Source organism: Stegostoma tigrinum, chromosome 16 (genome assembly GCF_030684315.1).
Source record: "Stegostoma tigrinum isolate sSteTig4 chromosome 16, sSteTig4.hap1, whole genome shotgun sequence".
NCBI classification, from domain to species: domain Eukaryota; kingdom Metazoa; phylum Chordata; class Chondrichthyes; order Orectolobiformes; family Stegostomatidae; genus Stegostoma; species Stegostoma tigrinum.
Window position 1 is genome coordinate 13,777,309 of NC_081369.1, and position 26,355 is coordinate 13,803,663.

A 26,355-nucleotide genomic window follows, 5' to 3' on the forward strand; every position below is an offset into this window, starting at 1 on the left:
GAAAGATTTATCCAAATCGATTCACTTTCCAGTAGCAGCTCTGTGAATGACAACACTTCCAATGTAGATTCAATGTTTGGTTTTGAAAGCAATTAGGATTACTGGCTCCATCACACCATCAGGATGTGAATTCCAGATCTCCACTTTCCCCTCAAATTCCCTCCATCCCCCTTCTGTCAATGAGTTTAAATTTCTACTCCATGGTGATTGATTTCTCTGCCAAAGGAAATAGGTCCACTCTCTCTCAACTGCCTATCACTTTCTCCATCTCAATTAAATTTCTTCTGAACCTCCCCTGTTCCAAAGAAAATAAGCTTCATGTTTCCTGTACTTGTCTCTCTATTCCTTCTCAGTTTTCTATCATTTGTTTTCTTTTTCCTGTATGCTTACCGTCATTTCTCTCCATTGAGTTTTCTCCCGGTTTGGTGGTAATCTCTCTAAGGCCTTCAACATCCTTCCTCACTATCGATCAATTTTCATATCAACGGCAAGCTTCTTAATCATGTCCCGTTCATCATTGATATGTGCCACATAAAGTAAGAATGAGAATCTCTGCAGAACCCTCCTGAAACATCCTTCCAATCACAAATGCCCTGTTACCAATTACCCTTTGCTTCCTGTCATTGACCAACTTAACAGGTCACATGCCCGAGGATCCTAAGCATTTTTACTTTTCTGACCAAGCTCCCACATCATTCGTTCCCCCCGAGAGTGGTCCGTGGCTGTTCAGTGGTATCTGTGACCTGGACAACAGTGAGGCAACACACTGTCCTTCTATCTGAGGCCACATCAACCTTTAGTTATTCCCTGAAACATTGATCCCACTTACCCTGGCTTCATTCTGAATTTTATCCCTGTTTCCCTTGACAACAGTTACCAAGGTGCTCAGAGTTTGCATTGCCATCACCAGTCCTTATAGAAACATTTCCAATCAAAGTGAAAGATGCACTGGGACTCGTACCTGGTTCTCTTCAGACAGTCATCCGTTCCCTTTCGACTTGGAGATCCTTAAGCGGTAGCATGTCAGCTCGTGTTCAGGAGCTGAAGCTCAAGGGGCTCCGGCCGATGACAATTCCTGTGGATGTGATTGTGCAGCACAAGAGGGCTCCACTGGTTCAGTGGTAGCATCCCTTGCTCTGAGCCAGGAGGCTTCAGCTCAGGTTCCACCTGCCCCAGAGGTCTGTAATAGCAACTCTGAACAGGTCACTGAGAAAACAACTTGTCCAACTTGAGAACCATCTTCGATTGCCACGTTCTACGGGATGTGCATTCAACACGCCTGAAGTGTCCAACCACGTCTTTTTCATTGCGCTGTGTATAAGCTTACCAGAAAAAGAAACATTTGTGCCTTATTTGAAAGGTACACCCAGTTACTTAGCAATCTGCTCCTCCCCTTGTCCCGATATCGCACTATTATTTTCTATTTGTCTGCTCCCATTCCTCTACCTCAAGGCTTACCATTTCAACCTCATTTTTTCTTGTAGATTTTCGACCTGATTTCTTGATCTCAATGAAGTTATAGGTAACTTCACTGAAACATTTCCCTGTGAATCACTGATCTTCCTTGCACTGTGACACCAATTGGTTATTGATTTCATGCTGTAATCTTCTGGTTCCTAGCTGTTGCTCTGCCACGCTGCCACTAAATCACTGCGATCACCCCTGTGGTACTCCTCACTCACCTGACTCTCTCCATCCTTGTGGGCAATTTTCTCCCAGCACCCCTTCCACCCCCAACCACAAAAATACACATTGCCACACATTTTGAGAAGTGTTACAGTGGCCACCAGAGCCAAATACAGGCCCACTTGTGGGCTAAAACAATGAAATAAGTATTGAACTAACTTGGGGATCCCTTTACGTCATGCTGATATCATTCACAGCTTCTTACGAACAAATTCAATACGGGTAAAAGTGAAATGGGAGTCGTAAAGTCTTTCAAAGGGTAGGGTCCTCATTTCCATAAATATATTGTGTTTCTGCTGAAATAACCCTTTGTTAAAATGTCTGCTTATGCATCAGGCAAGAGAATATCCCAAAGCAAAATCTGGATGCCCAGTGCATTTTCCTCGAGCACAACCAGCCCCTGTACAGCTATCACTTTTCTTACAATGCAGCATGTCATGATGATTGATGTAGATAAACATGGACATTTGCAATCCATTATACAGCAAACCCTGATTGTTGGAGTTGTTTGTCACCTTTACAGAAAGCTGTGTTTCACTGTTTTGTTTTGAATTGCTACACGTGCATTTTGACTGTCTCTTTCTCCACTGTAGGAAATGTATTTAACTTAGGAGCATTTGTCGCAGTTTTAACAGAATAGATCACAGAAAATTACTTAAAAATGGCTTCAAAAATTCAGTTTTTAACTCTCTGCCCCTTTGCCTGTGGATTGTCCACTCGTTCCATTTTGATTGTGACACTTTCTCTGACTGTTTCAATAGAACATAGAACATCGAACAGTACAGCACAGAACAAGCCCTTCAGCCCACAATGTTGTGCCGACCATTGATCCTCATGTATGCACCCTCAAATTTCTGTGACCATATACATGTCCAGCAGTCTCTTAAATGACCCCAATGACCTTGCTTCCACAACTGCTGCTGGCAACGCATTCCATGCTCTCACAACTCTCTGCGTAAAGAACCTGCCTCTGACATCCCCTCTATACTTTCCACCAACCAGCTTAAAACTATGACCCCTCGTGCTAGCCATTTCTGCCCTGGGAAATAGTCTCTGGCTATCAACTCTATCTATGCCTCTCATTATCTTGTATACCTCAATTAGGTCTCCTCTCCTCCTCCTTTTCTCCAATGAAAAGAGACTGAGCTCAGTCAACCTCTCTTCATAAGATAAGCCCTCCAGTCCAGGCAGCATCCTGGTAAACCTCCTCTGAACCCTCTCCAAAGCATCCACATCTTTCCTATAATAGGGTGCCCAGAACTGGACGCAGTATTCCAAGTGCGGTCTAACCAAAGTTTTATAGAGCTGCAACAAGATCTCACGACTCTTAAACTCAATCCCCCTGTTAATGAAAGCCAAAACACCGTATGCTTTCTTAACAACCCTGTCCACTTGGGTGGCCATTTTAAGGGATCTACGTATCTGCACACCAAGATCCCTCTGTTCCTCCACGCTGCCAAGAATCCTATCCTTAATCCTGTACTCAGCTTTCAAATTCGACCTTCCAAAATGCATCACCTCGCATTTATCCAGGTTGAACTCCATCTGCCACCTCTCAGCCCATCTCTGCATCCTGTCAATGTCCCGCTGCAGCCTACAACAGCCCTCTACACTGTCAACGACACCTCCGACCTTTGTGTCGTCTGCAAACTTGCTGACCCATCCTTCAATCCCCTCATCCAAGTCATTAATAAAAATTACAAACAGTAGAGGCCCAAGGACAGAGCCCTGTGGAACCCCACTCACCACTGACTTCCAGGCAGAATATTTTCCTTCTACTACCACTCGCTGTCTTCTGTTGGCCAGCCAATTCTGTATCCAAGCAGCTAAGTTCCCCTGTATCCCATTCCTCCTGACCTTCTGAATGAGCCTACCATGGGGAACCTTATCAAATGCCTTACTGAAGTCCATATACACCACATCCACAGCTCGACCCTCATCAACTTTTCTAGTCACATCCTCAAAAAACTCGATAAGGTTTGCAAGGCATGACCTACCCCTCACAAAGCTCCTCACAAAGCAATGTTGGGTAATTCTGCACATTGGAAGGGGGCTGGCTGGGAGCTGGAATTTTAAGCAACATTCAAAACAGTCGTTTGAAGCAGAACTGCCTCAGATCCTGTGTGAAAAGAAAATATGTCAGGGTAAGCAACTGTCAAAGAAACTGGTTTGACAGAATCTGCAAGATGACAATCCACAGATATCTCCACCTGCTCACAGCCATGGGAATCTGTCTTGTGTGAACTAAATGCAGAAGGGACGACATGGGCACCTGTAGCCACGATGCAGTTGAAGGCTGGTACAGCCAGTATTGGGAACTTGCCTCTGTACCAGTGAGGCATGTTGTACAGGACACTGGGCTTCTTTTAGTCTTGTCCATATTTGATGTTTCCTTCCATTTTCTTTTTGCCTGTTGTTTCTCCATCCTCTCCTCTTTCAGCCTTGAATTAAGGTATGAATTGGTGCAAATGCCTTTTGAACATTTCTAAGAGCTTTCAGGACCTTTATGAGCAGCCTTTAAATATGCGGGACCCGTGGCTAGATACGTAATGGTGCTGTCATGTGATAATATTTAGAACTTTCTTTCTCAAAGGATCATCACAATGAAGTTGCCTCACCTAATGCTTCATCGACTCAGTCTATTCCAATGATTCTTATTGGCGCATTTATCATTTTGGTCGTGATTACAGTTTACTGCTACAAGCCAATCAAGTAAGAAAATCTGCTCTCAAGCTGTTACTTTCCTCTGCTGCAAACCCATTCTGTTTTACATTTCCACATTGAAAGAAATAACAATTCTGCTGAGCAACCAATCATTTCTGGGCTACATGTACATATGTTAACGCAAACTGATTGGATCAATTGACTACTTAACACATTTTAACTTTCTTTTACTGCATGCTTTGACTATTTACATTTCTTCACAGAACAAGCAGCATAAGAAATACCAAACCAAAGCAATAAACATCTCTTAATAAACCTTTGAGAAGGAGAAAGGAAAATATTGAAGCAACTCTTGCTGTCTCGATTTGCCAACAACTGAAGAATTTCATTGTGAACAGTCCAATATGATTATCCGTAGTGCAAAACTTGCGATACCAGCCTGTAATTCTTCATCCCCTTTCCTGTTAGCCGATAGCAAACTGCAGGCTGGATACAAGTAATTAAATGCTATGGATTCACAGCAAGTAGAGGAGAAAATCCATCAGGATTATTGCATCTAAACACTGAAAAAATCTGAAACACTAATCTTTCGGTTTCTTTCCCAAATTGTTCATTTACTCTTGAAAGCTAATGTCATGCATTTTACTTCCGAGCCTTAGATTTTCTCCGGAGCTGGTGCTTAATTCTACTCCCCTCCTAGAACAGACTTGAATCAATCCATCCTGGCCCAACAGCACTAACTATTTTGAATTTTCGCGATGATATGACAAATGAAATGTTGCTGATGGTAAAGCTTTCTCAGTTTGAAATTGTGGCAAAAATAAAAGGTTGTGGTTTCAAGTTTCATTCTGGAGATTTGAGCAGTCGGTGGAGGCTGGCGCCTTAGTGAGGTGTGAGAAAGTGCAGTCGTGACAGAGGTACTGCCTTTCAGATGAAGCATGAAGTCAAGGGTCTATCCTCCCTCTCAGGTGGATGTAAAAAGTCCCACAGGTCTCTCCTGAAACAGAGCTGAGGCAGATACCACTAACTTCCCGATCCGCGGAGAATGGATAACTAGTAAGACTCTGAAAAAGCTGAATTTCCACTCCATTGCTGGAACTGCAAACAGGTGGGAATTCTGCCTGTAATGTTTCAGGTTGTTTCCAGCATCACAAACCATGGGAGATATAGCATTTTAATATCAGAAGCAAGCAACTTTTTTCATTCTAACCAACACATTTAGAGATATCATTTTGGTATTACACACCTCTGCAGATGTGACTTCAACCTGGCCCTCTTGCTCCTGGGTTACTGACACTACCACTGTGCCACAAGAGGGCCCCATAATCCTTCCCCACCCAGCCCCACACAAACTCCGCCTCCGAGCCAAGCAATGACCAAATGATGCGTGGTTCAGTCAAAGTGAGAAAATCAAGGCCAGGAGGGCAAGCGGAAAATTGAAAATCTTCCCAAGTGAAACGAGAGCCCGCACTGAGTGGATTTATACTTTTGTACTTGGGTATCTGTAAGACCCATTCGTGAATCTACTCCTGCCTTGGCGATAGGTGGGGCCTGTTAGCATGAAGAGTGCTGCACTTGCAAGAGTTGCCAGCTGACCTCTGACATGGTTACAAACCTACCACAGTGTACAGGATGTGGCCTGAAGGTGTTCTCCTCTTCCCTCACGAGCAGGATTTCAGATTAAACTCAACTCTGGATAAACAATCATTCTAAATTCCTCTCTCTTGCAGATTAACCCCATTTGTTCGCACCCAATTGTTGTCTTTATTGGCAGAACTCTGTAGCTTAATGCCATTATGAATAAAGGTTTGTCAGTATTTCCAGATCATGGCAAGGTCAAGTTAATACAGGTTGTAGGCTCTGAAATGTGCGAACAGCTGTGTGCTTCTTTTGAAAATTTATATTTTCTTTCTTCAACAGCAGGATGTTATGGCCTTCAGGAAAACCCGCAAGAGTTCCCTGGTTCTAAGCAATTTGAATGGAATGATCCTGGCTTTCGCCTCTCCACTGCCATTACTTTCTGTGGCCGGAATACTTTGTAAACAGCTAAAGAACTTCCAAAGTTCCTGCTCATAAAGAGACACGAACATAACTTTGCAACGAGATGTGATAATATGTGTATTACTGCATCGTGAATGCACAGAGCAAACGTACAGAATATCTTCTTGCAGTTACACGTTTGGCTCTGAAGCTCGTCTTCCTTTGTTAGATTGTTTATCACTGTCAATGGATTCTAATCTCGCATTAATCACTGCTCAGCTTGGAGTGTGGGTGAAGATAAAGGAGAAACTAAATCATTCCTGTCTTAATGATGCACTGCACCCACTTTGTGAGAAAAATGGTGAGAAGTAGTTCTCAATCTTGATCCAGGAAGGCATATACTTTGGAATTAAGTGTGAGATTTGCTGGATATGTAGACAGTTTGAAATAATCTGAATTCTTGACGTAACACATCAATATACAAATTATCCCTGATGATCGCACGTTTGGTGAGAATTTGCTTGTATAATATCCAAGGTACTACTGTGGTCAATGCTTCAATTGCCAATAATAAAGTCAAACAGCTGTTTTCACATTGATATATTTGAATGTTTTTAAATAGAACTCTTGAAAGTGATTAGGTACAGTGTGCCAATCGGAAATGATCTGTTTATCCCGACTCTCTGTTCTCTGTTAGCCAATTGTATATGCATGCCAATGTGTGACTCTATCACTTTGAGCATTTAATATGTGCAGTAGACTTTTCTGGGGCAAGTTACTGAATGCTTTTGGGAAATCCATCGTTCCCCTTTATCCACCTTCTTGTTACATGATCAAAGAAATCTTGTCACCTTGTCAAAGATTTCCCACTAACAAAATCATGATTTGACTCTGCCTGATTATGTAGCGATCTTCCAAATGCCTTTTGACTATTTTCTTCATTCCCAACCTTAATTCTCCGTCTTCACCCTCTCATGCTCACTTTAGCTGCTATGTTTTGATTTGTAGAAGCTTTTGTTATGTTTTCATATTTATTGCTATTTGACTTGCAGCACCCCTACTTTCTCCCTCGAAGATATTTCATAATTTTTTCTTCCTGATTTCTAAAGGTTTTCTGATCTGCGCTGCTTTTCAGATTAAACATATGATAGAATTTATTTCTTCTTGGTATGACATGACCAATGGTGAGAATGATGAACAAAATGAGGAATCAGGATTCCAGCACAAAACGATTCACTGTGTGATTTTTCACTTTAGCCTTAAATCGTTCAAGATCATGCTATTGAGTGGTGACCAACTTTATTTTCAAGTATTTGCATCTTATAAGGTCATAAATAATGACCTTATTTATATGTCACTTCCAGTTCTACGCTTCTTCACTGAGGAAACTAGTCAGTATAAATTTCCAACACCTTAACCTGAAGACTGCATCTTGCTGATTGCTTGTCCCAGCCAACCCCCAACTCTGCCTTCAACATAATATCCCTGCACGCTCCATGTCCATCATCCTCCTTGAACCTTCATTTACAGACAGTGAAGGGACTGGTCGGAATCCAACCCAGGATGTGCAAAATGGTCAGTCAAGCTCTTGGTCGCACCAGAGTGCGGAGGTCCATTTCCTTGCAGTCTACAGAACAGACCACTACCAATGAAAATCTCGACCCCCCGCACCCCCCCCCCGCCCCCGGGCGGGGTCTCTCGATTCCGCGATCGGTCAGCGAGCACTCACAATCAGCCTGGCTGCATAAGGCTTTACTCTTCATTTCTTCATACGGCTGGGTACAGACCATCCAGAAACACAGAAGTTGAGCACTTCCGTATTCCTCGGAGGAGCTGCACACACAACTTAATACAAAGACATTTTTATACTTTTCTTAAAGCTGGGGACATGGTGTGATCGCATAGTGTATTCAAACAATTACCGATTAATACATGATATTGCTTCATTGACAGTTACTTAATCCAACAATGTTGGATTATGTAACAGTTTCAGACTCTCACCAATCCCAAAGGTCAAGGGCAGCCAGTCCAGAGGTTACAGGGAGATCAGTCGGGGTGTAATGGAGACATCGGTCGGGACTGTGCCAAGCGCAGTCACAGCTTTTGCTCCAAGTCAGACCTAAGGGCTCAGCCATGTTCAGTTCTCAGGTTTTGCTCAATATCAGTTGGGGGCTTCTCAGGGACAGCTCATGGTGACCTGGGGTAAGTGAGCAACTCATGCCTAGGGGTGGCTTTCATTGCATAGAGTCACTGGGGGAAATGATGCTCATCCAGGGAGAGATTGAAGAGAAGAAGCATGTATTTGGGGGTGGGGTGCTGGCTCTCACAGGAAACAATCATGCAAGGCCATCAAGGACATTCGAGTTTGCAAATTCATTGTCCATGGGTCAGAAGTGGGCATGTTAGCTGTAACATGAAGGTGGGGCTCAAAGAAATCCTAAGGTCATTGGGGGCCCATGGGCAGCAATACAAAGGGGAACATGAAGGATGGGGTAAAATGTTCTCTGACAGAAGCAGCCTGCAAGCCACTCACAAGAATGTGATATTGGAACTTTATCCATGCAAGCTCATACACAACAGAAGTCAAAATGGCCGAGTCCACATGAAAAGCAGGTGGAGCAGATATTCCTTTCCTGTAGTGGGCGCAGTTGTTAACAATCAATCAGCATTGGTGTTAATGGGAGAGGAGCAGCCAATGTGAATAAGCTGAGCAATGATTTATAAAAAGTGTGGTGGAAACACGTGGAAACACGTTTTTGAAGGTGAATCAGTGTGAGCTCACTGCAATTCATTGAGGTGGGACTTGAAGGGATTTTAGAGTGAACTTGTTACCACAAAGAAAAGAGGGGACGATGGCCAAATCTAAAGCCTTGCCCCCCCGCCCCCCCACCAAGATGTTACAGAGTTTACAATGGAGTAAGTAAGGTCGAAATGACAGCTTATGTCTGATACCAAGGGTTCTTGTGGCAGAGTAGCAGTGTCCCTTCCTCAGTGCTAGAATGATCTGGGTTCAAGTCCCACCTGCTACAAAGGTGTGTCCCATCATGCCTAATCAATATCTGACTGAAATAAATATTTATGTCGGACATTGAGAACTCACACTGTAGAAAACTGGGATGTGTAGAAGCTGGAAAGGAGAAATCAAAAAGGACATTAGGGAAGCAAAGTGAGTGCATGAGAGAATATTGGCAAGTGAAATCAAGGTGAATGGAGACGTTTTATTAATATAGTAAATGGATAATGGAGGAAAGAGTAAGTTCAATAAAAGATGAGAAAAGTAACTTGTACACAAGGGTGACAGATATTGCTCTGGTTCTTCATATATTGTCATTGTCTAAACAAACAAGCAAGTGATGCTGACATTGTAGATGAGGATGATTATGATATGCCGGATGTGATAAACGTAGAGAGAGAAGTATTAACGGAATGGGCTGGTCGTCTGGCCGCGAAAGTTACAAATGGAATTTAACCTGGACAAATATGACACAAGGTATGGGGTGAGGTCGGAAATATAGCAGAAATCAGTGATAAGAGGGTACAAACTTAAAGTGAGTGGGGCAAAGATTTGAGGGGAGTTGAGGAAAAATGTTTTCATTAAGAGTGTAAGAGTTTGGATGACACTGTCCGAATGGGGAACAGAGTCAATAATCCTCAAATAATTTTTGAGGCATCTGGACATGTACCTCAAGCCTTAGCCTGCATGGGAATGGAGCAAATGCTGTGAAGTGGGACAACAACAGGAGGCTCGTTTCTTTAGCCTTGCAGATATGAAAGGCCAAGTGTCCTCTGTCCATGACAGAAACCTTCCTGTTTCTATTGGAATTGATGGTAGCTTCTCCCCCTCATACTCTTCTCAACCTCCCTTTCTTTTAACTATAAATTCCTTCCACTGGTGTATCTGCATTGATTTCACTCTTATTAACAACCACAATTTATTGTTTACTCAGTGAATGCAACCCTCTAGAGCCAAGTGATCACCTGTCATGTGCTGAGTTTAAGGCAATTAGTCCCCACTTAGTCTATTGAGGGGAAAGTCCTCAATAATGCTCTCTGCCATTCTACGTTCCCACATGTGCGTCTTTGTGCAATTTACAGTTGAAGTCCATCCTCCTGTTTGGAATGATCCATGTTCTTTGAGAAGTGTTGCTCTTCTTTCCGACTGTTTCTGCAATGTTCGTTTCTGCCTTCAAACTTGGGGGAGTATTTCCCACTCACACACCAATGTGACAGCTCCTTGCACAAAAACAATCAACTTGACAAAGAATAACAATAAAGTTGAACTTACCTATTCACAGCTCCATTCAGTCTGAGCTAACTGTGAGCCATTGTTTCTGACTTACATTCAGCAAGTCCCCACTTCATGATGATGTGAAACGTTGTCATTGTACCAGCCTCTACCACTTCCTCTGGCAGCTCATTCCATATAAGCAACACCCTCTGCAGGATAAAGTTGCCCCTCTGGACCCTATTAGATCTTTCCTGTCTCACCTTCCACCTACAGCATCTAGTTTTGGACTCCCCAACCCTGGGAAGAAGACCTTGGATATTCACCCCATCCATGCCCCTCATGAGTTTTTCAATCTCAACAAGGTCATGCCTCAGCCTCCAATGATCCAGGGAAAATAGTCCCTGCTGAAACAGCTTTGCTCAATAGCTCAAACCCTCTAATCCCAGCAACATCCTTGCAAATCTTTTCAAAATCCTTTCATGTTTAACAACATCCTTCCTGTAGCAGGCAGAATAGAATTGAATGCTGCATTCTAAAAGTGGCCTCAGCGATGTCATGTACAGCTTCAGTATAACCACCCAACTCCGACATTCCATGCACTGACCAATAAAGGGAAGTGTGCCAAATGCTTTCTTTACCATCCTCTCCACCTGCAACCCCACTTTCAAGGAACTATGCACCTGCACCCTTCGGTCTCTTTGTTCTGCAATGCTCCCCAGAGCCCTATCATTAATTGTATAACTCCTGTCCTTGTTTGCCTTTCCAAAATGCAACACCTCATAAGTCTCCAGTGTGAAAAACTACTCTCTACCACCACCAGTCTACCATGAGGAAACTTGTCGAACACCTTGCTGAAGCCCATCTAGACCAGCAATTTCTTCCCTAGCTTCCCACAAAGTTCTGGGATGTACCTGATCAGGTCCCAGGAATCTATGAACCTTTATGTGTTTTAAGACCTTGAGTACCACCTCTTCCATAATGTGGACACTTTTGACATCTCCATTTATATGCCCAAGTACCCTGGCTTCGATATCCTTCGCCATAATAAATATCGATGCAAAATATTCATTTATTATCTCACCCATGTACTGTCGTTCCAATCTTTCCATCCTTGTTAATCTTTAAGGGTCCCGGTTTGCTTCCTGGTTACTCTTTAGCTATTCATGTATTTTTAGAATTTCTTTGATTCTCCTTAATCCTAGTTAACAAATTTATCCCATTTCCTGTTCTCGCCCAGCTGATTTCTTTTTTAGGTATACTCCTACTGTCTTTATAGTCCTCGAAGGATTTGCATGATCCCAGCGGTTGATATTTGACATATTCCTCCCTTTTCTTGAGCAGAGCCTCCATTGTATTATTCTTGCAGTGTTCCCCACGCCCCCTAACCTTGCCCTTCACATCACAGGACAGACTGTCTCTGAACATGCGTTACCTTATTTTTGAAGGCCTCCACATTTCCAGCCATCCCTTTGCCCGCGGATAGCCACGCCCAGTCCACTTTTGAAAGTTCCTATCTGGTCTTACTCCAATTTTGAAGTTTAACCTGTGGATCAGGCCTATCCTTTTCCACAACTATTTTAAAACGAGTTGAATTAATATGAAATAAAGAGAAAACAAAAACAGCTGCAGATGCTGGAAATCAGAAACAAAACTAGAAATCGCTGTAAAAAATCAGCAGGTCTGGCAGCATCTTTGAACAGTTTAGAATTGGCTGGAGCTCATGAACTGTGCCTTCATCTTCAATTTGTTCTGTGAGCAAGATGGATGTGTTTTGGAGCAAACAGTGAATTGAACCCACCATGAACCCAGTTGGTTCCCATGCTTTCTATGTCATGTCTGGTGGGTTTGGTGAGATGGCAACCCCTGGGGAGGTGAGTTGTTGTAGCGAGCTGTTTAACAAACAATGATGAGCACCAACTGGGAATTCACTTCTGCCCAGTAAGAATCTTGCTGTGGCACTTCAGGAAAGTGAACACAATGTAGCGAGGTGATGTCGATGTTGGAATGGAATCACTGACTTCAGCTCTCATCTCGCCATAACCCCCGTCACTCACACCCTGTAAGATCCCAGCGTTTGTGTCTATTTACGGGCACTTGCAGCAGTATTCAATGGAAAGTCTCAGCTGTGTCCTTTCACAGCACACTGGCACGGTGCATCTCAAAACACAATCCAGCCCAGGAGTGCACAGAGACCAATGGTGGCATTTGGTTTTCCACATCCATTCTTGTGCATCTCTGCAAAGGTTATTCAAATAAAACTGATCTTTCACCCAGGACAACCTGTCCTTCCGCATATCATGTCTGCAGTCTTGGACTCAACTCACACAGAAAGCTGGAACTGCAGATGCTGGAGAATCTGAGATCACAAGGTGTAGAGCTGGATGAAGGCCAAGCACCATCAGAATAGCAGGAAGATTGATGTTTCGGGCCAAGACCCTTCTTCAGAATAAGGGGTTTAGGCCTGAGATATCAGCCTTCCTGCTCCTCTGATGCTGCTTGGCCTGCTGTTTTCATCCATCTCTACACCTTGTGGTCATGGAGATCACAGTTCAGGTTTGTGAATGGCATCCTTTCCCTTTGACATGTTGCTGTCTGAAGTTGACGCAATACTCTTCAGGTGTGAAATTCCATTGTTCCTCTCAGGACTCATTTTAATCAACACGGGACTTGTCCTGGAAAGATGTTAACTGTTCATGCTCAGCCATCTTTTGGGTTATTAACTTTTTGTATTAAAAAAAACACAAATTGCTCTTAAAGTTCACTACCTGTAAGTAATTCAGAGCTATGGTCATTGCTATGATACCCTCCCACCTCATATTAAACTCGAGTGCTGCTTGAAAGTATTCTCAGCTTTTCACAAACACACCCAGGTCTGTTTATTACATCCGAATTTGAACTTGCCTGAAAAGTATCAAATTGTTTTGAATTTGTATCGTATTCTGTTGGGTTCCATTGTGTTGTTCCTTAATTCAATAGTTTGAAACAACAATCTTTGCAAGGAAGAAATGAAAAAGTGAAACAAACGAGCAAAGACCAATGTATCCAATTGTTTGCGAATCGGCGATAAAACTGATTCAGTTGAAAATTGGAGGAAGTGAAGACGATAAAATGAACATGTAGGCGAGTACCCAAATTCTGGACTGTAACAGAATGTCAGAGTTGAACGAGAATTTGTTCATTACCCGAAAAGAAAATATTTTTTTCTTGAAGATCTTAAAGCTCTTAAAGATAGTGGAATCAAGGGTTATGGGGATAAGGCAGGAACAGGATACTGATTGTGGATGATCATAATGAATGGTGGTGCTGGCTTAAAGGGCTGAATGGCCTACTCCTGCACTTATTGTCTATTGTCTATTGTCTATTTGCAGGTCTATGGGGAGAAGGTTGGGTCTGTAACAAGGTGAGTTGCTCAGGCAGTGAGCTGGCACTGACTCGATGGATTTAATGACCTCGTTCTGCATGATAACTATTTTCATATTTCTGTGATTTCCTGGCTGATATTTATCTCTCAGTTAATATCTCCAGTATTGAACTGTCCAGTCATTACTCTTTGGGATCATGCTGTGCACAAAATGGCAGCTGCATCTCAGTTATACAGCTGTGACTGGACTTCACAAATGCTGCAAGGATCTTTGGGATATTTCGAGAAATGAACAGAAGAACATAAACACAAACCCTTTCTTTAAATACTGCATTCAATTCAAACAGCAACCTTCTGACCTGATCCTTTCGTACCGTCTGAATGCTATAGTGTAGAGCAGCTGCAATATTTACACTGATATTTTAGCAACTGCAACTCTTTGGAGAAAAAAAATTGAAATAATAGTCCTACATTTCGTTCCCCGAGGATTTATTCTCACCACTGATCCTCTCAGCCCAATCTGGTCCTGCTCCATACTGCACCAATCATGCTTTGCGATACAGTGCTCAGATCTGTCAACGTGCCCCTTATTTCTGGTTATTTGATCAACCCCTTTCAAAAGGCAGGTCTTGCCTTTCTGTCCACACCTTCTATTCCTTCAGATGACCATCCATTTCGAAATGGGTAAACACATAGTGGTCACCTCATCGTCACAGTCCCCTCTCTCGTTATTTAGTATCTCAGTACTTCTGGTGATTTTCTGACCTGTCCAGAGCACCGAGCCTGTGCTGTTCAAAGTTCCCAGAAACATGCTTGAACTTTGATGATGGGGGTCAGTTCGGTCTGTTGGCTGGAGAGCTGCTTTGCAATGCTGAGTGATTCCAACAGCTGAGCTTACCATGAAGGGCTTTTCTCAATCTCTCTTCTTGTCTGTGCCTCAGCTTGAACCGTCACCAATTGCCTCTCTCACTGTCCAATGCGCCATTAGGAGTTGGTGACTTCACCATGAACTTATGGAATGGACTCATCCTCTCCCAACTTTTCCAAACTCTGTGCTAATTTTAATTGGAGGGGAACCATAAGTAGCTCCCTATTTCCTAATATGTGCCAACAGCCACAGTGCTCTCTGCATTCAAAACGTTCGACCTAACTGTTAATTTCATGCTCATTCACCACTATTTACTTTGTACAGGTTATTCCTTCAACACAAGACCAGGTTGTAATTCGAACCTCACACATTCGAGGCTGACTCACGATCAAGGGAGGAGCAGCTGAGTCACTTTCCCATTGCCCAGCTCACAGTTTTTAATCTTGTCGCAGATGGACTGCAACCAAATCCAAAGAGTCAGCCTTTGTATCTATCGGAGACGGAGGATGAGCACAGGTATCTGATACCATCCAATGTAAGTAACGGATGCTGGATATTACTTCATTTCCCTCGATCCTTGATCTTCCCCTTTCTCATCTTCATTGTTGCTTCCAGTCCATCCTTCATCCTGCTCAGTGAATTGGGGTAACATTACACAGCTGTATTTTCTAACCTGTGTCCCATTCGCACCCCCCAACAATCGATTTCTCCTCTCGTTCCAAACTACTGCCTTCCCTCCTCCCTCCAAGCATCTTGTGATGCACTTTGGGATGTTTCATTGTGAAAGGTGCTGTGTAAATATCAGTTGTTGGTGTGTTGCCACCTCACCAGGCTGATGCTCGTTCACTGTATCAGGTCATGCATTCTCCTTTTGCTGTTTCTGTGGTCGACAGCAGCAAAGTGTCTGATATCTGACTGGGGCAGTTCAAAATATGGAAGAAACAGATGGAAAAAACATTGTCTCGCTGACTGTAGCACACGGGGAAGGCTCTCTCTGTCAGAGTCCCATTTTCTGTCCTGGGAGTCAAAGGTAACTGCTGGCATTGGAAACACTCACAAGTCCATCTTTTTAAATATTCTTTCAATGAAGGTTTACATCCATGTAGTATGTGGCTTAACTGCCCATTATTTCAATACCCAATGCGCTCCTCCTCCAAACAGGACATTCACTGCCTGGAATGATCCTCTAAGACTGACACAACATTGAAGTGTGGCCCAAGTGTGGCTCACTTCATCAGTTACCTCAGTGATCAATAACATCAGAAGGCAGTACTGCCTTTGACATATTAGGATTCACCTCTTACTTGGCTCAACATTTCCTCATATTCTTTAGATCCATCAATGGAAAACTTTTCCTGTAGGTCTGTGCCCAGATCAGAATTTGAATGTTGCTGCCACATTTGTTCATATTTACTTGCAAATGAGGCTGATGCATAAAGAACTCATCTCCAAAATTTCCAGGAAAGCAAAAAAGCTGCTTATCAATTCGAAAGTATCTGCATAGGCAAATGTGTAGTACATATAGAATTCCTGCATTGAGCGTCAGTTTTTCATTGTCCAGGACCTGCAACCCACAGGTAAGGAGTTGCTATTCCTTTATTCATGTTTTTAATCTGTATATTTTTACTATTTAAATAAAGACTGACAAAGTAGAATGTGAATTGTAAACCAACTGGTTTTAATATATTGTCATTAACTTAGTCTTCCTGAATGAAACTGACCGACACTCGATGTTGTGCTAGGAACATAAAGGGTAATTGTATATTTTTCTGCTTTTTGTAAATTTCTGAATATAAATATGTGGTTTGATACAATGGAGATTTTGTAATGTAAGGAGGAGAACATTCTTGGTGAAGTTTTTTATGAACCTCTGTCTGTGCACTGTTCATGGATAGCTGTACAGACTGTTGCTGAGTTTCTTGGTCTGTTATTGTGCTTTGCAGTTCCTTCCAACACTGACCCTGCCAGGGTTAGTGGGACCTGCAGGAGGACATCACATTGTTGGGGGTGGGATTGGTGCGCAACTTTGGGTGTAAACCTGGTGCCTACCTGCTCTGTGTTTTCAGAAGCCCCTACGCTGCCCTGTGTAAGATTTGGAGTGAGGACTGTATGAACTCAGTAATACTCCTTCTACTTTCTGTGGATGTCAATATGACTCAGCCACATGGTAATCCACACTGCACAAAGGCTGGGTCTTCGATCCAGATCAGGATGAATTTTTGAGGACAGCAAATACTGATCTGCTGTCCATTTTAAATCATGAGTCACTGTGTGAACTTTCTGATACTATGGGAAAGCGGTCTCAATGCTATAGAATTGGAGGGTTGCAGTTTCTTGGTTCCTGGTTTTGTTTAGTGTCCCTCTGACTAGACTGATATCTGTGTCTCAAAATGATGAGGGTCCACTCTCCAATGTGAGTAATTTAGAGCAGAGGGCAGTGAATGTTTCTGACACAGGCTGTGGTGTGAACATGAAATGGGTGCACTTGAACTGTCCATGTTCCTGAGGTCTGACATGGACTTACCATTACATTTTGACTTCTATATTTGATATTCTGTCATATTGGCTCCCTGTTCAATTTCAGATAAATATCGATCGGCTCATTCTTCTTTGAACCGTGCATTGTTGCTCATGGACTTGCTGATTGTACAGACGGTACTTTAACTCCAGTTTCCCCAAGAAGATATTGCTGAAAGGGAAACATGTCAGTCATTCTGGTGTCATCAGTGCAATTTTAACATGGAAAGTGTTTGCTAAGTCCATCCTCCATATTGGACCCTTCGTTCCTGTCTGACAGTGGCATGGCATGAACACATTTCTTGGATTTTGTTTTCATTTTGCTGCTTTTGCTGATTACTCCTAACGTTTCTCATTCTTTGAGTCACTCAGCTATTGAGATGAGCTCAGCCTTTTTGACGAGTATTTTAATTGAGTCGTGGTAGTGCCAGGGGCTGCAGAATATCACTCGGGCCCATTCCTGTCAGGGCAGATGTGTGGGCAGGTTGTGGGTGAGCTGGTGGGTGAGGGCCCAACACCCAACAGAGTCATTTAAACAGACCGCCATCCAACATAACACTCAGCGCTCGGGTGCTTTGACTTTGCTTCGGTGTGGATACACTGTGGTTACCTCGAAGAGGAAAGGTCTCATAGAGTTCTGGGTTAACCCCACACATTACTGTCCCCCTGTTGATTGTGCTGTCAGATTCAATGCTGGGCTGCACCCTGACATTATTGAAGTGAACAGATGGTGTGTAGTTTGCATGCTGCCTGTCTGAACGAGAACAAATGTTGACTCGTTACAAATTGTAACTAATGTTTCGGAAAACGCAAGTTTCCTCAATGGAACGTTTTGTCCACATTCAGTTATTTAGTTGAAGCCATATTCTGTGTTCACCCTGACTGTTGAAGTACTGCAAGTACATCGACAATATCTCGCTGGAAATACCATTTCCGATTGCGCAGTTTGGGTTTCTCTAACACTTCTATTTTTGAAACCGGGATCAATCCTAACATTATTAATATCTTCTTTTTGAATATTTTTCAATGAATGAATGTACATCCTTTCAGCCACAAGGCGTCAACTCAGAAATCCAGGAAAGATGTGACCAATGTATTGTAAATCCTGGCTTCAAACTTTTAAACAATTCCATTCTTGTATCAGGTATATACTCGTGTACTCTGTTGAGTTGTTATTTTCATATTGTTCAGACCATTGAAAATGATTTCTTTAGGATCGTTCTGAAAATCCTTTCTAAATGCTCTGTCCTAATTCAATTCGTGCACTGTAGACTGTTTTATCCATTGTGTACTACGTCAAAGAATGTTTTGGGAATCAGTAGCTTTGGCACCAGTGGCATTTTCAGTAACTAGCATCATAATGAGGTGCCTTCCCTCACTGGGATAAACATGTAGCAATAATACCATCCCCACTCCTTAACTAAAACCACTAAGCATTAACCCCAACTCGCAAACCCCGCACCAAAATCCAACTCACATCAGCCATCCTGATTCCCAACCTGAACTCCGAATTCCAGCTAATAATCTCTGTCCCTATTCCCAATTTCTAACTTGAACAACTGACTCCTAATCTTCCCACAAATCCATACAACATATGTTGAGAGGAGCAAGTATCTGTTCCATATATTTTTCACAATAGTTGGCACTGAATGGTTAAAAACATGTGGAAATGAAGATTGAGGTCATACTGTGGCTCCAATATTGTTTTGGCTCTTTCCCTGTTCATCCAGAACCACCTGGGAAGGAGGAGGTGAGTATGTAAAACGGAGAATGACGAGTGGCAGTGGAGAAGGAACCAGGCAGTGGGATTAGCTTCACATGACTACAGAAAAGAGCAAGCAGAAGGAAGGATGGATCAAATGTCACATAAACTTTCTGGATCACATGCTTTTCCACATCAATACCCAAGCCAGCTCTGAGATTCATAAAAAACCTGAAGGAATTACAACTCAGACTTATAACTGAAGTAATGATGGACGGTGACAATCAATTTGAAATGACTGCACAGAGACTGGTGCCCCATCACCAATTCACCCTTTGTGTCTACTTGTGTACAGTACACTGGGTGTGGCCAGCCAGTTTGGAGTCAGGCCCCAGAACTGTGGAGATTCTAAACCTCCTCTTTATATTTATTTCCCCACATGGAACATTTAGGGCCTGCACACACACCAAGCATTTTAATTCCTGTTTATATTGGTAAGCCCAGGCTTTCTTGACTGGCTCAGGTTAACAACATGAACCAAGGTTCTCGTAGTCAACAAGATCCAGTTGCTTCCAGTCACAGCACAATCCAAACTGATTAGTTCCAAACATTTATGTTTAATTTAGAGCTTGGACTACCATTGTTTTTATTTCCAGTCTCTGGTCTGCTCAGGACATGAGCTAACAAGGACAGATGAGCTGCCCTCAGCCTCTCTCGGTCCCTGTTTCACTTGGTCACTCACAGCTGAGCCCCAGCAGGCTGACAACTCCATTAGAGCATTTCTCGCTGTCAAAATCTCAAAAATTTCCCCAAACATATTCAGCGATCAATGATTGTGATTTCAAGAGGGAGCTACATCCTCTCCATTAGTGTCACTGCATGTTGGCCCAATGAGATGTCATCATTTCGCTCAATCTAATTCTACGTAGCTTGGGAGTAATATTGTTTGTGTGATACTCACGCTGTGCTCTCATATTCACAATGTTGATTTTCCAGAGAAGGAATCCAGTGGAAGATGCCTCTCAAAGCAAGTCCCTGTCATAGACTGATGAGCTGTCAATGTCTTCTCTTTTACTTCTTCAGCTTTCACATTGGAAAAGGTAATCCATTTGTCAGCACTTCCTTTGTTTGACTTCATTTCAAATCCCATCTTATTTCAAAGCTTATATTAGGCTGGTGACCCAATGAGATGAATTGTGTATCTCAACATGAACATTAGACCTTGTTTTCATAACTTAGTGTAATGTGATTTCTGTACGTTTCCCACAATTGATATTGAAAGGAAGGATAGAAAAATGGGAAATACTGTTAATGGAAGGTGAAGTAACAAAGTTAGGCGATTAGAGAGATAAAGATATTGAATTAGATTTAGTGAATTGAATCAGGGTTATTGCCACATGTCCTCAAATGAGAAAAGTGAAAAGATTACAAGTCAGAGCAAATTACCGCAAATGCTGGAATCTGTGCTGAAAACAGCAAATGCTGGAGTGAACAGCAGGTCAGGCAGTGTCTACAGGGAGAAAGCAAGCTAACATTTCAAGTCGAGATAACTCTTTATCAGAGCTGATGTGAAGTGCGATTGAGACTCAAAACGTTGTCTTGCTTTCTCTCCACGGATGCTGCCTAACCCTGTGTGATCTCCAGCATTTGTTGTTTTCAGTCAGAAGTTCAGAAGTCACCACTTAGCAGCACCACCTTCGGTACAAAGATACCAATGTGCGGAATGTTAGCTGGAAAGCAGAAAAATAAGGACAACTAAGTTAAAAATTTAAACATTACAGCCTCTCTTCCTGAAAAGATATCAGACAAATGCTGCAGTAAGTAATGACAGCGACAAATAGGGCCGATGAGAATTTCATTTCCAACATCTGCTTGTTCTACCTGAGACCTTTCTGAGAGTAACAGGGTTTACAGAAAGGAAGAAACATGGATCTAAAATGGCTGCAAGGCCACCTGCTCTAAGTTTGGGCAAGGTTCATGAGATCCATGTGGAATAAACAAACCCATTGACATTGAGATTTCAACTTTACCTGAAGAAATAAAATCTCGCAACTGAGTCAACAAGAAATTTTCACCTTTTGTTTGATTCAGTGATTTTAAGATTTCAAACGATGTTAACGTGACCGATCAATTAGCCAGCTTGGAAAGACAATGGATCAAGACTCTGGAATAAACAATGAACATGGTGGCTCAGTGGTTTGGGTAACTGTCTTTCTGGAGGTTGCATGTTCTCCTCAAGTTTGTGTGGGATTCCTTTGGGTGCTCCGGTTTCTTCCCGCATGCCAAATACGTGCCAGGTACGTGGATTGGCCAACCTAAAATTCCCATCGTGTCTAGGAAGGGAAATGTAGGGATGGGGTGGGTCGGGGTTTGTTTGCTCTTTAGAGGTTTGGTGTGGGCTTGATAGGCCAAATGGCCTGCCCCATACTCTAGGGATTTTCTTTGTACAGTATTTCAACGCTGGTTTTCAGCATCAGGAGGAAGAGAATGAAACGTGAATTTCTGCAATACGGGCTAGAGCTCTCCCTCTCCCTCTCCCTCTCTCCCCCTTTCTGTTTTCTATCATCATCTCAGAGACAGCACCAGTGAAAACATAAACTGGAGAAGGGAGTGATCACCAAGAACTCAATGATCTACAAATTCCGCAACTGTTGAGGATAAAAGTCAATCACTGAAATCTGATTTCAGCTGAAGAATCTAATACCCCAAGGAGACTAAATTCTCCGTAACTGCACAATTATTATTCTCGCTGTCTCTACCACTGTGTGTGTGTGTGTGTGTGTGTGTGTGTGTGTGTGTGTGTGTGTGTACCAGTTTTTGTGTGTGTGTGTGTGTGTACCAGTTTGTGTGTGTGTGTGTGAATGCGTGCTTGTACATGTATTCAATTTAATGATTGGTTTTGATTCAAGAGGGTCGTAAATATCCTCTTTTTATTCAAGGAAAGCTTGACAATGGGCTCCTTCATTTTCTATTGAACTATGTTTTCATTAAAGGATCATCACTGTATGCTAAAGAAAACAAATAACATTCGTTGGAGCTGAGTAAGATGGGATTGAAAGTAAAAGGGAGCTGATTCACCTTACACACCTTGTATACAATAAGTTCGAAAGCTGATGAAAAGATTAGAAAACTTCATTTACCTTCCTGAATCCTGAAAATTCGTCCAGTTAAAGCCCATTAAGTTCTGCAGCAGCGAAGTCATTCAGTCTTATGAAGGTCTTCCTTAGAAACAGCACATTACATGAGACTGTGTTCCTGAGCTGCTTCGTTACTGACCGGCTCAGGCTGAGGAAGTGAACAGATCTGGCAGCAGGAGGGAGTAGAGCGAACACTCTAAACATGCAATCATCTTCCAGTGCAAAATCTCAGCCTAGCTCATTTCATCAAAGTTATAAAATTAAATTGAGGTCTTGTACCCGAAATTGTTCCCAAACTGTGTTCCAATTACCCCAATTTGAGATTCTGAACCCACATCCTCTCGATCGCAAAGACTCCCGATGTCCACATCTGTAATGTCCTCATTTCTGCTCTGACATCATTTCATCTGGAGCTGATACTCTTTCTCATCCCATTGGCAGTTCCATCTTCCTGATTTTCCTAGTATCCCTCTGCTACCACCCTGTGCAAATCACAGTTCATCCAAGTCCCTCCAACTGGGTTCCGATCCTGAACAAAATCCTGTTTGATAAACATCCAGGTCCCATTGACCTGCACCCTCATCTCCTCTCCAAAGTCACAAATTTAAACTTCCCATCCTGGTCTTGTACCTCCTCTCCCTCAGTTAGCCCCTTCAGCCCTGCAGCTACCACCTTCCAATCCTCTCCATTTCTCTCTCTCTCCAACTTGAGCATCTTATCACTTTTTGTCTACTCATTGGCCCCGTTCCCTTCATCACTAAAGTCCCATCATCTGAAATTCTCTCACTGAAAGTCTCAGCACCCCATGGATGCCCAGTCTTGTGTTGCTCAATAGGTTCAAGGTCTCTCCCGTTTAGCACAAAGTGATCGTGCCCCACAACAAATGGATGTTATAGATGCTGATGTGTTCACCGAGCTGGGAGGTTTGATCACAGATATTTCATCCCTTCACCAGGTGACATCTACGAGGATGAAATTTCCGCCATCAAACCTCCCAGCTCAGTGAACACACCGACATCTACAACCAGCAGCCCAGCTACAAATCTTCACTCAAACCCTGAACGTGGATGTTATTCACAATGTGAATGTAGGGCTTTGTCTCCACCAGGACTATGCTCTGGTCACTCTTCCTGATACCGTCATGGGCAGACGTATCTGCAGCTGGCAGATTGGGAAGGCTGAGAACAAGCATGCTTTCCCCTCTTGTTACTTCCTTCTCTACCTACCACAGACTGAGTCCAGTAGCTATGTCCTTTAGGACCCGTCCGGCTCAATCAGTGCAGAGCTGGACATTGAAATCCCCTCCATTTTTTTGCACTCACCACATTCAGTGCTTCCTCCAAATGTTGTTCAACATGGAGCAGGACTTCAGTCAAGGGAGCATGGTCCGTGGTAATCAAAACTAAATTGGAAGTTGCAGTTTCCCCATCACCTGACATGTCCAGCGCGTCTGGCAAAACTTGACTCCATTGTCGTGTACTCCCGACCAATAAAAATGTCTGACCATTTTAGCCTTTGTTTTATTGATATCAACATGACATGACAATGGCATCAAAGTTTTGTTAGCGAGTGCTCCAGTGAAGTGCATTGGAACTTTATGTCATTCTGAAGGTGCTATGTCGAACTAAAATGTTTTAGCTGATTACTAATTCCTGATGATGCAATTTGTATGGGATTTCCCTCAATTTTCCAGCAAAGTCAGAGGGTAAAATTTAAAAACTTCTTAGAAAATTTCTCACGTGGTCGATTAGCACTGATCTTGTGATTGTTTTTGCAGCAATAGTCGGTGAATTTACATTTTGTGGCAACGTGAACAGTACCATTAATAAATCCTGTCACTACATTGGCCCAGGCCCATGTTCACTGAAAGTGTCCGTAAACACAACAGGCTTAGAAATAGAAGCTCATCTCATGGGGAAGGGTCGATCTTCCTGCACACAAGATACTGCAGCAACTACACCTGAAGCTTCATCAGAAATCTGCATCACTTGGAAAGGGCACGTTGGCCAACTCTACATAACGCGAGGTGATGTTGTCAAGTCATATTCAGCTGCCTTGTCCACTGAAGGGAAATGTTGCCAACGTTTCACTCTCACCACTAACACTTCACACAATAATTCACCATGGCTGAGAGACATTATTTACGTAAATCAATCCAACTTCCATCCTGTTCACATGGAAAAAGCTTCTTATTTGGAATTTACTGCATCTGAAGGAGCGTGTGGTGAGTAGAATAATAAATGACACATTGTGAATCATATATATTTTTAAAAAGCTCTATGATTTATCATAGATAAAGAATAAAATAGAAATATAGGCCCAGGCTTTCTCTGTTTCTCCAGAACCTCAAGGAGGTGAAAATATGATTGGTTGGTGGGGGACCAAACTGCTGTCTGTCCTCAGCTCTGTGCACCTCAGCCTCCCCTAATGTATACCTCCCCGTTATCCCGGGGGATGGTCCGATCAGGCAGAATATTCCTGCCCTCGATATGAATGTCAGTCTGTCAAAGAATGTGCATAAGACAATGATGCTGTCCACCACATTTCCACCACTCTGGATGGTTAGACCGAGCTAAATATTGATCTTATAAATCGGAAGGGTGTTTTTGAGCATGATTACAATTGGACGATTCACCATATTACAATGGATATAAAGTCTTTATGTCTTCATCAGGATCGATGTTCAGAGTTTTATGCTCCCAATACTCCATCAGGAGCACAAGTGATTTACTTGCCCAGTTCCAAGCTTCCTTTGGAAATAGCTCCACGGTGCTGGTATCCTGTCACTGAGTCACCCTTTATTTACACTGGCGTAACACGTGACACTGACCCAGCTAGCGAGTAGGACCCCTGACACTCCTGTTTACAGCAGCCTGCCAGGAGACGTGTGCACAGAAATGTTTCCCACGTACTAGAAAGCAAAATGATAGGAGATGAACAGGATTGTGACCCTGCCACAAACATGTGCACAGTATTTATGTCAGTTTTCAAAATAGCCCAGGACCCAGTGAAACACAACCTAAACCTGTTTGGACACCACACTGAATTCACGTTTCATGTGGAGTGATCTCAAAGTGGTGAATGGTGACCATTCCAATGAGTTTCACTTTCCTTCCCTCCAGCAACACATTGGGTCTGACTCTGGATTTACACAAACAGGTTACAATCGGTTCAGCGAGGATCACTTCACACCACCAGGAAAATTGTTATCAAAATCGAAACGTTGGCAACTTTTTAACAAGATACTGAATTTGCAAGCAAACATATCCAAATTCTCAAAATTCAAAATATTTTTACTGATATTGAAATTTTGAGTTTCACTCTTCTTTCTAACCTCATCCTTCCTGTTAGAAACACCATTTGCTGATTGCATAAATCAGAAAAACAACTTGAATGAACTCACAAACAAAGGGCAGTTGACAGTAAATGATGCTCGCTATGCAATGTTACTGACCAACAGAATCCTGGAGGAATGTAATGAGAGTTCTTCAGTCAGGTAAGTGATAACAGCTTTTTTTTTGAGAAAAATGTTTGACAGGTGATGTATAGAAAGGACACATTTTAGACATATTTTACCCGAGGATTAAGCAGGTTCCCTGCCAGGTTCTTGTTCCTTCCTGCTTCAGTAAACATGAGGCTGTTCATGCGATATTGAGGTTCCTCACAAGTGAATAAAATTAACCCTTTTTAATTCAAAGCTGTTTTTTCAACTTCAATGTTTTTCTTTCCAATGAAAGAAAAGTTACAATACATTGTGTTGTGTGTTTAGTTCAGATGTTTTAATTCCAGTTCATAGATCCACTACAAACGGATCCTGAGTGGTGTATCCTGCCATTTCATTGAGATTGAACTCCATGGTCAGCTTCAGGGAGGGAGACATCCCAGCTGGATGTGGTCTGCCCTCAGACAGCAAAAAAATAATTTGGTAAGTCTGGCTAGCCAGAGTACAACGCCAAAACAACATGCAGAATGATGAGCGGTAACGATAGAATGGACAGTCAGAGTCCTTTTCCACAAATAGAAATGTTTATTCCGAGGAAACACAGGTTAGAGGTGAAATTGGGAAAGCTCAAGGAGATGTGAGTCAAGGCTTTTACACAGAGGATGATACGTGCCTGGAATGGGCAGAGAAGGTGGTAGAAGCAGCTATGACAGCAATGTTTAGAAGTCATTCCACAGAGACAGGGACAGGCAGTGAATAGAGGGACACAG

General features: G+C 42.7%; 2 protein-coding genes across 4 annotated transcripts in view; both read left to right on the forward strand.

The window, feature by feature from the left end:
• The window catches only part of LOC125459919 (adhesion G-protein coupled receptor G2-like), a 48,995-nt gene extending 42,134 nt beyond the window's left edge, over positions 1–6,861 (forward strand). For 2 of the 3 annotated variants that reach the window (XM_059651541.1, XM_048546908.2), the window contains 2 exons: positions 4,280–4,398; positions 6,271–6,429. In XM_059651541.1, the coding sequence (XP_059507524.1) occupies positions 4,280–4,398; positions 6,271–6,319 (168 nt within the window). In that variant the 3' untranslated portion in view covers positions 6,320–6,429. Of the gene's footprint in view, positions 1–4,279; positions 4,399–6,270 lie in introns of all 3 variants that reach the window. The other variant, XM_059651542.1, reaches the window with a different exon arrangement.
• A 2,895-nt stretch (positions 6,862–9,756) lies between these two features.
• LOC125459918 (uncharacterized) overlaps positions 9,757–26,355 on the forward strand; it is a 79,977-nt gene continuing 63,378 nt past the window's right edge. The window contains exons 1-9 of the mRNA XM_059651527.1: positions 9,757–9,820; positions 11,513–11,643; positions 13,927–13,958; positions 16,854–16,954; positions 19,035–19,054; positions 22,979–23,098; positions 23,252–23,384; positions 23,921–24,367; positions 25,495–25,639. Coding sequence (XP_059507510.1) covers positions 9,757–9,820; positions 11,513–11,643; positions 13,927–13,958; positions 16,854–16,954; positions 19,035–19,054; positions 22,979–23,098; positions 23,252–23,384; positions 23,921–24,367; positions 25,495–25,639 — 1,193 coding nt within the window. The remainder of the gene's footprint in view (positions 9,821–11,512; positions 11,644–13,926; positions 13,959–16,853; positions 16,955–19,034; positions 19,055–22,978; positions 23,099–23,251; positions 23,385–23,920; positions 24,368–25,494; positions 25,640–26,355) is intronic.